Below are 14678 nucleotides of genomic sequence, written 5' to 3'. Positions count from 1 at the left end.
TGGTCAATGACATGAGACAAAGTATGTGTGAACTGCTGTATGAAAAGTGAATTTACTCTGTAAATCTTCACCCAAATCCTAAAAAAAAAAAAGAAAAAAAGATAGGTATGCAAAGTTATCTCAGTACAATATACATTAATTAATTTACTGATGCCACCCAACCCACAACCCTATAAATGCCAAGAAGCCTAGTGGAGGACATTTTACTGACTTCTAGAACATGACACCCTGTCAGGCTTGACTAAGCACAAGCAGAACTGCCTTTCAATCTGCACTTTTATCATTTTATATTACCATTTCCTAACCAAGGGTTATGAAATAAAATGAAAAAATAAAACAAAGCAATAAAAATAAGTAGCCCTATCTACTTCCGTAGTGAAACTGCCTCGGCAACCCAAGGAGGGGTCACTATGAGTTGGACCCAACTTGATGGCACATAACAAAAAAACAACAACTTGACAGTTTAACACACAAGAATATGGACATCATTTTAATGTATGGTTCAAATGCTTCAGAATGCAAACTATCCATTTATGTTTAGGAGTTGAGAGGGCAGCTATATTATTTGCTACCCATGTGACTGAACTTGGTAAGTCAACTATGTTGGAGTATGACAATTTCTCAGGGAACTTATGAAACAGACTAAACCAGGCTTTTCAGTTAGAAAGCAATTCTTAAGAGCATATAACTTTTATTAGATAAAGTAACTGGGGATACTGTATTTAATTAAATAAATAATGGCTCTCTCCCATTATTATATTACACTCTATTGAGGCACTTTACGGGAGGTCTGGTGGCATGGTGCCTAAGGCATGTGACTGCTAACCAAAAGGCTGGCAGTTGAAACCCACCAGCCACTCCTCGGAAGGAAGATTGGGCAATCTATCTCCGTAGTGATACAGCCTCAGAAACCCAAGGAGGGATTGCTATGAGCCGGATCTGACTCTATGGCAATGAGTTTTTTTTTTTTTTTTTTTTTTTTGAGGCACTTTACATCAGTGAATAACAAGACTCAATGATCCTTAAATTAATCATGACAAAGTAAAATTTCATCACTAAATACCAAGGACAAAACAAAGGAAAGAGTAATTAAGAAGAGTGATTTACACAGCTTTAGAAATTATGATCAATAATGCCCTGCTCATCTAAAAATTGCAATCTAGAAATAACCCCAATACAAAACACATACAAGAAATGAGGAACGATTTTCACTCCTCAATCCCCAATTACCCAACAAAAGGGAAATCCCCGAGCAGTTAAAGCACGTGTTAAAATCAATGTAAACATCTAATATGTTTTGCTCAACTGAGGGAAGTTCTCAAGTCTTCCCTCAGAAACTATTTATTCTATACATACCTGTCATAATAAAAACTAAGATAGGTTTTCCTAGTCTATAAGAGATGGGCTACAAAGTAGACACATAGTAATTTATATTATCTTGACTAAAAAAGGAAAACTAGAAAGCACAAAACATAAGAAGAAACTCAAAAATAAGTCTGGAGCCATTTAATAAACTTTGAAAATGTCTGTCATATTTTATAGCCCAGGATTATCACTAAACAAAAATAAAACCAAACTCACTGCCATTAAGTCAGATCTGATTCACAGTGATCCCTCCTTGGGTTTCTAAGGCAGTATCACTACAGAAGTAGACTGCTCAATCTTCCTTCCGAGGGGTGGCTGGTGGGTTTGAACCACCAGCCTTCTAGTTAGCAGTCAAATGCGTTAGGCACTACACCACTAGAGCTCCTGGGATTATCACTACAACTACCTTATAAAAATGGATTCATATTGATGATTCCAAGTCATCAGGAAAATAATACATCATAATTAGAACAGCTCATTTAATAACACAAGAGTTTTTTATTAGGTAACAGAGAAATACATCCAATATACAAAAAAAAGTTGGCAAAGGTTATATATAAAGAATTCCTACATATGAACAGAACAGGTAAAGGACACGAATGAATAATTCACAAAGAGAAAGAAACATAAATAATATACACACATGGCTTTTTAATTTATTAAAGGCCATTTTTATTTATTTTTCTTATTTTAAGTGCTGGCAAAGATACAAGAAGGACATGTCCCTTTTGTGGTAGTAGCAGTGATTTGACAATATGAGGAAAAGCCTTAAAACACTCATACCTAAATTTACTTCTAGGAATTTATTCTATGAGAATCATGTACAAATAAAAGGTTTATATGTAAGAATTAAAGACTATAAATATTTGAGCCCTGTATTTATACATGTTCACTATTAAAGTATTAAACAATTCTTAAGCACAGAGTAAAACACAGAATTCCTCCTACATTCTCCCTTGCCACCCTCACTCTAATGGTAACACTGCTAATAATTTAGTTTTATAAGCTTAAAAAGAACCCTTAATATTGTTCTCTTCAAACTAATGAGACCAAAACTACATATATTACCCTATAAACAAAAAAGATCTTTCCATGTCACATACAGACGTCAACCATTTTCATGTGAACATCTGCAGAGCACTTCATAATATGAACATATCATAACTTATTTAACCACTTTCCTTCCAAAGGACATTTGGCTTATTTTCAATATTTTGCTATTATAAACAAGACTGCAATAAGCATTTTATACCAACCCTGGTTGACATGCAAGTGACAAATTTCTCAAACAAGATATGCTAGATCAAAGGAAAATTTTTATTTTTAATATTGCCCAACTGCCCTACAAAACAGCATTACCGATGTAAATTCCCATCTGATAATATTAGTAGTTTTCATTTCTGCAAATCAAATGGTGAAAAATGTTGTCTCTATTTTTCATCAGCATTTCCCTGCTTTAAGGCTGAGTATTTCTATTTCTTCAACTAATTTATGTATCCTTTTTATTATTATTATTGATCTATTTTTAAGCTACTTTATCATTTTCTAGGTCTGGAGGTACAGTGGTTAAAGGGCTTGGCTGCTCAGCAAAAGGACAGCAGTTCAAATCCACCAGCTGCTATGCAAGAGAAAGATGTGGCTGGCAGCTTCCATAAAAATTACAGCCTTGGAAACTCTACAGCTCTACTCTGTCCTACACGGTACCTCTGAGTCACAATCAACTCAACAGGAATGGGTTTGGTTTGTATCATTTGCTTATATATTGGTGGAAGCTCATTATTCATTTGCTTATGTATTTGTGGAAGCTCATTATATGTTTATAATAGTGTCTTTATTAATGCTCTAAGTTACACATGTCAACTATTTCCTTCTGTCTATCACCTAACTTCTATGCTTAGTTATAAAGAATTTTTCATTTTACAACTTTTGGGTTTTAGCCTTGCTTCAGGAGACTGCACCCACCTCCAAAGTTACCAAAATATTAGCATATACTTTCTTCTCCTGAAATGATAATTTTACTTTCTATGCTAACTCACTGGTTCCTAAGAACACATAACCAAAACCCACTGCCAGTGAGTTGATTCCAACTTAACAGCGATCCTGTAGAGCAGAGTAGAACTACGCCATAGGGTTTTTCCAAGGTTGTAAATCATCATAGACGCAGGCTGCCTCATTTTCCTCCCACAGAGTAGCTGCTGAATTCAAGCCAACGAACTTCTGGTTAGCAGCCGTAGCTATAACCTATGTGTCAACAGAGCTCTTTTGAGAACACATAGTGCACAAATAAGACACTTAAGGAACCAAATAAAACACACAGACTTGGGGAGGAAGGCTGAACATACAGGAAGCAATCAGGTGATTGAAAATTTTGTAGCCAAATTAGTATTATTTGTATTTTATCCTGAAAGCAATAGGACAAGAGGATTTTAACAGAGGAATAAAATGAATAAATTTATTCCTTTAAAAGATTACTCTGCAACTGACAGAGTGGGAGAAGGTATTTGCTATTCATACATCTGATAAAGAGCTCATATCTAGATATATAAAGAGTTTTTATAGTTAATAATAAACAGATAACTCAATAAAATAGTAGAATTATGAAATGGACAGTTTACAAAATAGGATATACAATGGCCAAAAATATATGTAAGAAAATTCTTAACTTCATTAGCCACTGGGGAAATGCAAATTAAAATCACAATAATGTACCATTTCACATCACCAAGGAGCACTAGTGGTGCTGCAGTAAAGATCTCAGCCACTAACCAACAGGTTGCCAGTTTGAACCCACCGATAGCGTTGCAGAAGAAAAATGTCAGTATGCGCTGCAAAGATTACAGCTTTAGAAATCTGATAGGGAAGATGGCAGAATAGGCAGAAAGACTGCACAGACCCTCTTCAATGGAGAAAAGGGGAATCAATTAACACAGATACAGAAGATAATCCTAGAGCCCTGAGCTTTGAAGGGAAGGATACAGAAGTGGACTGAACTCCAACTAGCTCTGGTAGCATAGTGCCTAAGGCACTTGACTGCTAACCAGGAGGCTGGCGGTTCAAACCCACCAGCCACTCCTCAGAAGGAAGATGGGGCAATCTACTTCTGTAGTGATACTGCCTCAGAAACCCAAGGAGGGGTCGCTATGAGTTGGGTCTGACTCAACAGCACATAATAACAACAACAACAGAAGAACTTGAATGAAAACACCAAAAAAGGAGACATACAGAGCTGCGGTCTGTCAGTGCTCCTGACAGCACAGACAGCTTCGATATTAACAAGTGGCATTAGGACCTAATAATTAACCTAAAAATTGGCCCTGCTAGCCAGGGGTTGTATGAAGGACTGCACTGGTGGCTGGTGAATAAAAGGGGAAGCAGTGAAGAGGAAGGCGGGCTGAGCTGTGGACTTTTGCATATCCGGAGGGTGCAGCCATTTTGAATGTTTATAGGTAGTTGACCATTTTGGCTATTTAAAGCCACAGCATTCTCCCAGATTCCAGGGACTTAAGAATAGGCTCCACTTGCCAGGAACCACAAGAACAGTGGGAACCACAAGGACATTGGGAACCATAAGGACATTCTGGACACCAACTGACTGGAAAGTTAACAGAGATCTAAATACAACAATGTCACAATGTCTCAGAGACAAAAGACCATAATAGTCCACACAAAGAAAAAAGATAAAGTGGTAAAAATAAGGGAGCAGGATACAGACCCAGAACACATCCCTGAGGAAGCAGCAGCATTGGAACTCCCTGGTAGGAATTCAAAAGAATTGTATTTAGGTATCTTCAAAGAACTGAGATACAGACCAAGGAAAACACTGATAAAATTAAGGAAAATACAGACAAAACCCTAGAAGAATTTTGGAAGAAAATGACAAAATAAATGAAAAATTAGAAACGATACAAAATCTACAGATAGAAATCCAGAAGATTAATACTAAATTTTCAGAAATAGATAACACATTGAAAGGGCAAAAGAATAGAATTGAATCAATGGAAGACAGAATAATGAGATTGAAGACAAATACCTCTATATTTCTTTGGAAAGGGATCATCAGAAAAAAGACCAAAACAAAATGAAGGAAGCCTAAGGTTCATGTGGGATATCATCAAAAGGAATAGCCTACATGTAATCGGAATTCCAGAACAGGAAGAGAAAAAGAAAACCAAGAATTGTTGGAAGAGAACTTCCCTGATATGATTATAGATGAGAATATATCCATTCAGGAAATCCAACAAATCCCAAACAAGATAGACCCCAAAGAAAATCACCAAGACATATCACCATCAAACTCATCAAAACCAAAGACAAAGAACCCCGAAAGCAGCATGCGGAAAAAAAAAGTTACCTACAAAGAACAACCCGTAAAAATAAGCTCTGATTTCTCAGCAGAAACCATGCAAGTGAGAAGGCAATGAGATGATATATATAAAATCCAGAAAGAGAAAATTTTCCAACCAAGTATTACATACCTGGCAAAACTGTCCCTCAAATATGATGGTGAGATTAGGGATTTCCAGATAAGAAATCTGATAAGGATTTTATTTATTTGTTTATTTGATTTACACATCTCCAAAATGATTTAAAAAAGAAAAAAAAAATTTATATGTATATGTATATGTGTATATATATATATATATATATATATATATATATATATATATATATATAGGTAATTGGTACAAACATTTTTAAAAATCCTTTGACATTATCTACTAAAGCTAAACATACACATAATTTATGGGCTAGGAGGTCTAGTTATAAGCATAACCTCAAGGATTAAACATAAACTCAAAAGAAATGGGTATATGTTTACCTAATACACATACTATTAATATCATCTTTTCATAAGTACCACCTTTTCACTGTACCACCTCAGGACTGTGAAGTAGGCACACCTTAGTCTTCAAAGTGGCATCTTTGCTCTTCAACACTTTAAAGAGGTCTTTTGCAGCAGATTTGCCCAGTGCAGTATAACCTCTGATTTCTTGACTGCTGCTTCCATGGGTGTTGACTGTAGATCCAAGTAAAATGAAATCCCTGACAACTTCAGTATTTTCTCCTTTTATCATGATGTTGTTTATTGGTCCAGTTGTGAAGATTTTCATTTTCTTTATATTGAGGTATAATCCATATTGAAGACTGTAGTCTTTGACCTTCATCATTAAGTGCTTCATATCGTCTTCACTTTCAACAAGCAAGGTTGTCATATTGCAGCTTGTAAATAAGTCTTCCATCAGTCCTGATGCTGCATTCTTCTTTATAAAGTGCAGCTTCTCAGATTGTTTGTTCAGCATACAGACTGAATAAGTATGGTGAAAGGATTTAACCCTGATGAACACCCTTATTTTAAACCATGCAGTAACCCCTTGTTTTGTTTGAAGAACAGCCTCTTGGTCTATATATAGGTTCCTCATGAGCACACTTAATTGTTCTGGAATTCCCATTCTTCATAATGTTATCCACAGTCTGTTATGATCTATACAGTCAAATGCATCTGTATAGTCACTAAAACACAGGAAAACATCTTTCTAGTATTCTTTGTTTTCAGCCAACATCCATCTGACATCAGCCATTATATCCCTTGTTCCAAGCCCTCTTCTGAATCCAGCTTTCAGAAGCTGGAATTTCTGGAAGTTCCCTGTTATATACTGCTGCCACCATTTTGAATTATCTACAGCAAAATTTTACTTGCGTGTGATATCAATGATACTGTTCGATAATTTCCACATTCTGTTGGATCACCTTTCTTTGGAATGGGCATAAATATTGATCTCCTCCAGTCAGCTGGCCAGGCAGCTGTCTTCCGAATTTCTTGGCATAAATAAGTAAGCACCTCCAGTGCTGCATCCATCTGTGGAAACATCTCAGTGGCTATTCTATCAATTCCTGGAGCCTTCTTTTTCACCAATTCCTTCAATGCAGCTTGGACTTCTTCCTTCAGTGCCTTTGGGCAGGTACAAACCATTTGAACCAAGTAGACAGAAAAATCTAGTCATCTTCTATAAAAGCAGACGTTGAAAGAGATTTGCAAGAACACATAAAACACTGTCACTTCCTTATAATTTTGCTTTGTAAAATAGTTATTTTTCATAAGAATAAGTATTGTGCTCATTACTGCCAATTTTAATTGAATTAATATTTTCTAAATTTCTAAGATTTAATTTCTAACATGGTAACTACTGAAAAATGTATTTCACATAAATAAAAGCCCTCTGTGGTCCTTAAAAGCAGTGCACAAATGTCCTGAAACCAGTCTGAGAAACACTACTATAGATCAACTTCTTCTGAGCCTACCTAAAGCTGCTCTTCACTTTAGATTAAAATGCACAAGAAAAGTTTAGTCTTAACTTTTCAGAGATTGAAATGACTAACTTGATGCTTCAACTCCTTCAATGGATACTTTGAAATCATAGATACACAATGATCAAAGCTTATGAATTTCAATCAATGGAAAATGTAGAAATAGCCATGTGGAATTTAAATGCAAAACTACTCTTAGAGACATTAGTCACCTTTCAGAAAATTTCTTACATGAAAAGCTTTTTCTTTTCTTTTTTTAATGCTAGTCTAGAGCAAAGCCTTGGGAATCTACAACACTGAAGGGCAGGAAGAATACAAAGAGCCTCTATATGATACTGAAGGGCTTGACCAGGAAGACAATATGAAGAGCAATAGAACGGAAGTCAAGGGAAGAGTGTTTCAAGAATATAGGAGCTCTCATACGTATCAAATGCTGCAGAGACGACATATAACATACACACAAAGCATTTCTGCTTGTTAAGCAAAAGGAGGTTATTAGTGACCTTGAAGAGTAGTTTTATGGACAGATGTGTCAGAAGTCAAACTGGAAAAGACTGAGTAAGCATGAAGTGAAAAAGTGAGATAACAAGGTTGAGAACTTTTTCAAGAAATTTAGTTATAAAGCTGGGGTAAATACGGTGGTAGCTAAGAGGGAATGTGAGGACAAGAGAAAATTTTTCTCAATAGGTAATAAACATATAGAAGACAATGGGTTAACAAATTAACAAGACTGCTGAGAAGATGCGAACTAATCAGAACCAGAATGATGTTATTAGTTGCTATCGAGTCCGCTAGGACTCATGATGATGCCACGTGTTCAGAGTAGAACTACTCCACAGTGGACTCAAGGCTGCAACTTTTCTAAAGCAGATCGCCAGGCCTGTCTTCCCAGGTGCCTCTGGGTAGGTTCAAACAACCAACCTTTTGCTTATAGTCAAGCGCTTAACCTTCTACCTTTCCATGTTAAGGTGGTCCTGAGACAACAGAGAGATCACAATTAAAAGATGTTTTGAAGCACACAAAAAGTCTACAAAGTTAATAATCAAAAAAGTTACATAATTAAAAAGAAATAAGGGGCTAGGAGATTTAAGGAGAAGGTTTAAAATAATAGGAATAGAGACAAGGAGAACTGACATAGGTTTTTCTGAACCTTTTCGATTTTCAACAATTAACAGATATTACTGTAAAGAGAACAGGGAAATTTTTATTTTCAAAGACAAGGAAGTATCCCTTCCAGAATGAAATCAAAGTATTCATTTCAGAATGGTTTTACCATTAAAAGGAAAAGAAAGACTGTCAGGTGTTTGAGAGTTAATTCCTCAGCTTTTAAAAAGTTTGCTATCTAACCTTAAAACAGCCACCTTTTATTACTTTATTTTAATATATTGATTAATTAAGTCATCTACAATGGGACATTATAGCTGCCTTTACCACTATTTTGTACAAGAAAAATCAGACTGACTCATGAAATCCCAAGGGGATAGATATAACTAACGGTAGTGATAGAGGAAGTTTCTTATTCATTCTCAGAAGCTACATTTAATAAACAGTACTGTCCAAAGATGAAATGGATTTACTTAAAAGCAGTGATGTTTCAATTACTGGAAAGTCATTTAGGTTACTTTTCAAGTCTTATTCAAGTCTTATTCAAGTCTTCACAGAGCATTCTTAAATACAGTAGTATGTATCTTAGACTTGCAAGCTCTCAGAATACTATTCTCAGACACTGTAGCTCAAATGCAGTCATAAATAATATGTAAACAAATGGGTGTGACTGTGTTCCAATAAAACTATTTGCAGAAACAGGTAGCTAGACACAGAATGTAACTGCTGATCCCTAGTTTAGGTTTTCAGCTTACTGCTGAGGAAGTTTCTTAAATTCTTAATCTCTTTGGTTTAGCTTTGTCATTTGTAACTACAGTAATGATGTCCATAAGGGGTGCAAATAATTAAAGCACTTGGCTACTAACTCAAAGGTTGGAGGTTCAAAGCTACCTAGAAGTACACTGGAAGAAAGGTTTGGTAATCTACTTTCAAAAATTCAGCCAATTAACTCAATGGAGCACCATTCTACTCTGACACAGATGGTAACTTGTAACAGTAGTAATAAAAAAGCTATTGAGTTACTGAGACAATTATATAAATTATATTAAAATGCCCAGCACACTCAATGCGTTCAATAAATGTGAGTTTTCTTTCTCTGTATTTGGTAGTAGAATGCTACATTGCTAATTATACAGAAGGTCACGGAGACAGAAAATTGATGGTGTGGAAAATAAATGTTTAACTGTTAAGACAATAACTAAAAAGACTTTTCTAATTTTTCATGAATAAACCCAGGGTCTCAGTTATCATCTGATTTTAATTTCTTCTGAAAGATGAAAGTCAATAATTTCTTTGAAGTAAGTTTCCATGGTAAGATTTAAAAATCTTGTTTTCATACCTATGTAAAACAACAAACATAAATTTGTTGTTTTAAAAACCCCTGATAATGAGGAATTTAGAAAGTTTACCAACATAGTAAAATCTTAAAGGACTCTGACACTTCAGAATAAAGTTAAAAAATTAAAAAAGAGGGGGAATGGAAAAGTTGAAACACAGTACAAACAGCTTTCTCTGCCATTGTACTGATACTGTATGCCAGTTTCTGCCTTCTAACCCAGTAAGGCAAAAACAAACAATAAAATGGTCCTGAGACAATCGAGAGATCACAATTGAAAGATGTTCTGAAGCCCACAAAAAGTCTACAAAATTAATAATCAAGAATTGACAATATAAACAAAGATTCTTGAAACTCACCATCTCTATTAGTTTCCCATTCCACATTCTCCTCTTCACTTTCTGGAGTTCTCTCCTTAGTGATTTTTATGTCTTCCTTTTCCCTATGTCTCCCTCTTGAAGATTCTTTCTAAAAAATATGCACATACATAGAGATTACTGTATTTTTAAAACCTATGAAGCAGTTACTATAATATAGAACATTTTTAATTTCATGAATCTCCATTTTATCAAAACTCAGTAATGCAAATGGTTGCTTATCCACTAAGTAGAAGTGACATGTCCTATTACAGCATCAAGGCAAAGAGACTGCTACATCTGTTTGAGTAATGAATGACAATTTGGTAAAATATAAGAATTTAAAATGTATAATGCCAATCTAATGCTTTAATAAGTTATCCACAGGGAGGAAATGGAAAGAGAGATATTACATTGTGGGAACTGTAATTAGTATCATGAAACAAGATGTCTATGAGCTGTTGAATGGAAAATAATCTGCTCTATAAAAGTCACCCAAATCACAATAAAAAGTTGTTTGCTGTTTTTTTTTTTTTTAAAAGAAGAGACTAAAAAAGGGGTAAACCATTCACAGTAAACCTTCAAAACTAACCCTTAGTTGAATTAAGACTGTTCACAACTTAAAATAATAGCATATTCCTACATACATATGGATAAATCCAAACCCATTTAAGAATTTTATCAAGACTTTAAAGAGATTTCCCTCATTTTGATGAAACCAAAATGGTAGGTACAATATAACTATTTAATTATAAATAAAATATAACTAGTAAATTAAGCCTTATTAGTGCAGCTTAAAAAACAGAAGGTTTTACATTACTAACCAAAAGGTCAGCAGTTCAAACTCACCAGCCACTCCACTGGAGAAAGATGTGGCAGTCTGCTTCCCTAAAGATTGACAGAAAAACCCACTGTTGTTGAGTCAACTCATAGCAACCCAATAGGACAGAGGAGAACTGTCCCATAGGATTTCCAAGGCTCTAATCTTTATGGAAGCAGTAGCCACGTCTTTCACCAATGGAGAGTGACTGGTGGATTCAAAGCACCAAACTTTCAGTTAGCAGCAAAGCATTGTAATAGATGAGACACCAGGCCTCCCTTCCCTAAAGATTATTACAGCCTTGGAAATCCTATGGGGCAGTTCTATTCTGTCCTATAGCATCACTAAGAGCTGGAATCTACTTGAGAACAACTGGTTTGTTTGTTTTCTTTTATAAAAGCAGTCCTATAGACAAAATAGGACAACAATAATTCAGCTGATTAAATTTCATTAAATATCTCATTAAATAAAAGATTGCAAACTACATTTCACTGGATGCTAAGAAAATAAAGTAACTAGTGTTCTATAAATGTTATCTTCCCAACACAGTGGAATTCTCACTTTTATTAACACTCTAAATCCCACCTATGAAAGACACTAACACATAAGATATTAATTGCTCCAAGTTTTTTCTGGGCATTACCAGACACAAAGTATATGGGCTGAAAATATGTATCAATTTCTCTCACACATTTTCTGTTTAAAGAACTCTAGTATATCATTGCTCCTACATTATACATATCTAAGTATGAAGTTATATAATCAGTATTATTTGTTAAATCATATACATAAATGGTTGCTGGGACATAGAGGCTGACAAAAATCACTAAAAAATTGGTGACTTCTGATAAGATGGACACAAGCTACACAGACCCTCTTTAACACAGAAAAAAAAAAAAAAAAATTGACAGAGGTACAGAAGAGAATCCTGGAGCCCTGAGCTTTGAAAGGAACTACACAGAAGTGGATTAGGCACCAACCAGTGGAAAAACTTGAATGAAAACAGTAAGTAGAGAGACAGTCAAAGCTGTGCACTGTCAGCTACTCTGACGGGACCAACAGCATGAATATAAGTGGTATTAGGACCTGAGAACTGACATAAAGATCAGCCCTGGTCACCAAGGGCTGCAGGAATGACTGTGCTGGTGACCTTTGACTAGGAAGGGAAACAGCAAGGAGGGAAACAACCTGAGTTGTGGACTTTCCGCTGTCCAGAGAGTGCAGCCATCTAGATTGTTTACAAGCAGCAGCCATTTTGGATATTTAAAGTGACTGAGGGCATACTCATTTTGAATGTTTACAAGCAGTGGTCATTTTGGGTTTTAAAGTGGCAGCATTCTCATTCAAATTGCAAGGACTTAAGAATAAGCTCCATTTGCCAAGGACAGCAGGGACATATGGGAGGCTGACAATGGGAAAGGAGACAGGTGGTGATTGTGTAAGTGCTGCCAACTACTGAATAGAGGAGCACAGTACCCTGCTTACTTAGATAAAATCCAAAGAAAACAATACTTGTGGGCAAGTCACTTCAACATACAATAACCAATTAAATATAAACACAAAAATGTCATAATGCCTCAGAGACAACAGAGCATCACAGTGTGCACAAAGAAGCAAGATAAAGCAGGAGAAACAAGGGACCAGGATATACACCCAAAACACATCCCTGAGGAAGACACAGCATTGGAACTCCCTGATAAGGAATTCACAAGAATTATATTTAGGTATTTTCAATGAATTGAGAGAGAGATCAAGGAAAACACTAACAAAATTGAGGAAAACACAGAGAAAACCCTAGAACAATTTCGAAAGACAATACAAAAACAAAATGACAAAATAAATGAAAAATTAGAAATGATACAACATCTACACATAGAAATCCAAAAGATTAATACTAAATTTTCAGAACTAGATAACACATTGAACAGGCAAAGGAGCAGAATTGAATCAATGGAAGACAGAATTAGTGAGATTGAAGGCAAATATCTCAATACTTCTTTAGAAAGCAATCAATCAGAAAAAAAGATCAAAACAAAATGAAGAAAGTCTAAAGTGCATGTGAGATACCATCAAAAAGAATAATCTACATATAGGTTCTTCCAGAACAGGAAGAGACAAATGAAACTACAGTGAATATTGTCAAAGATTTTTTGGGAAAGAATTTTCCTGGTATGATGAAAAATGAGAATATATCCATTTAAGAAGTCCGACAAACCCCAAACAGGGCAGACCCCGAAAGAAAATCACCAAGACATATCAAAATTAAACTCACCAAAACCAAAGACAAAGGAAGAATCATGAAAGCAGCACAGGAAAAACGAAAAGTTACCTACAAGGGGCAACCAATAAGACTAAGCTCAGATCTTCTTGACAGAAACCACACAGGAGAGAAGGCAATGGGATGGTATATATAAAACCCTGAAAGAGAAAAATTTCCAGCCAAGAATTATATACCCAGAAAAACTGTCCCACAAATATGATGGTGAAATTAGGACATTTCCAGATAAGCAGAAATTAAGGGAATTTGTTAAAACCAGACCAACCTTACAAGAGATGCTAAAGGGAGTCCTTTGGACAGAGAATTAACAACAGCCAACAACAACTGACCATTAACACACATGATGATATAACCCAGAAACCAACCCAGCTATGGAAGTATCCAAAGTAAATAAGCCTACAAGATTATAAACAGGGAACCAGAGACATCAATTGACAAATGTGGACAACTACAAACCAAAAAGAGGGAAAAAACTGTGTCGTTACAGACTTTCTAGATGGTAGGGATGTCAAGACTACTATAAGATAGAACAGACTCTTCTAAACTTGGGGAAGAAAACTGTAAATCTCATGGTAACTGCAAAGAAAAATGATAAACCTTCACATCAAAATAAAAAAGAAGACCAGCACAAATATTTAGCAAATACTAAACCAACAGCAATGAAGGAAGTGATAATACAATTCATAAACAAAACAAGCTCAGCACAGAAAATTATATGCAGCAAAGAAATCAACACCACAAAAAAGCACATAACAAAAATGACAGCAACAAATTCATACTTGTCAATAATTACATATCTGGCAAGGGATTTATCTCTAAGATTTATAGAAATCGCCAATGCCTCAACAGCGAGGAAATTAACAATCCAATTGAAAAATGGGTAGAAGACATGAATAGATACTTCATCAAGGAGGAAATTCAGGTGGCCAGCCAATAGATGAAGAGATGCTCATGATCACTGGCCATAAGAGAGATGCAAACCAAACCAACAATGACATACCATCTCACCCCAGCAGATAGCAAGGTTCAACGAGACAGAAAACAACAAATGCTGGTGGGGATGTGGAGAGATTGGGACTCTCATACACTGCTAGTGGGACTGAAGTGACACAA

At 35.5% G+C, this 14678-nt stretch overlaps 1 protein-coding gene across 1 annotated transcript in view; it reads right to left on the bottom strand.

Moving 5' to 3' along the window:
* Positions 1–14678, bottom strand: part of ZC3H13 (zinc finger CCCH-type containing 13) — a 162818-nt gene that overhangs the window by 122058 nt on the left and 26082 nt on the right. The window contains exons 4-5 of the mRNA XM_042781909.1: positions 10471–10579; positions 8626–8698 (exon numbers count right to left, since the gene is read on the bottom strand). Coding sequence (XP_042637843.1) covers positions 8626–8698; positions 10471–10579 — 182 coding nt within the window. The remainder of the gene's footprint in view (positions 1–8625; positions 8699–10470; positions 10580–14678) is intronic.

The sequence above is a fragment of the Orycteropus afer genome, unplaced genomic scaffold (assembly GCF_000298275.1).
Source record: "Orycteropus afer afer isolate SDZICR_OR568_19922 unplaced genomic scaffold, OryAfe1.0 scaffold00194, whole genome shotgun sequence".
Lineage (NCBI taxonomy): Eukaryota > Metazoa > Chordata > Mammalia > Tubulidentata > Orycteropodidae > Orycteropus > Orycteropus afer.
This window is presented reverse-complemented; position numbering and strand designations above follow the sequence as displayed.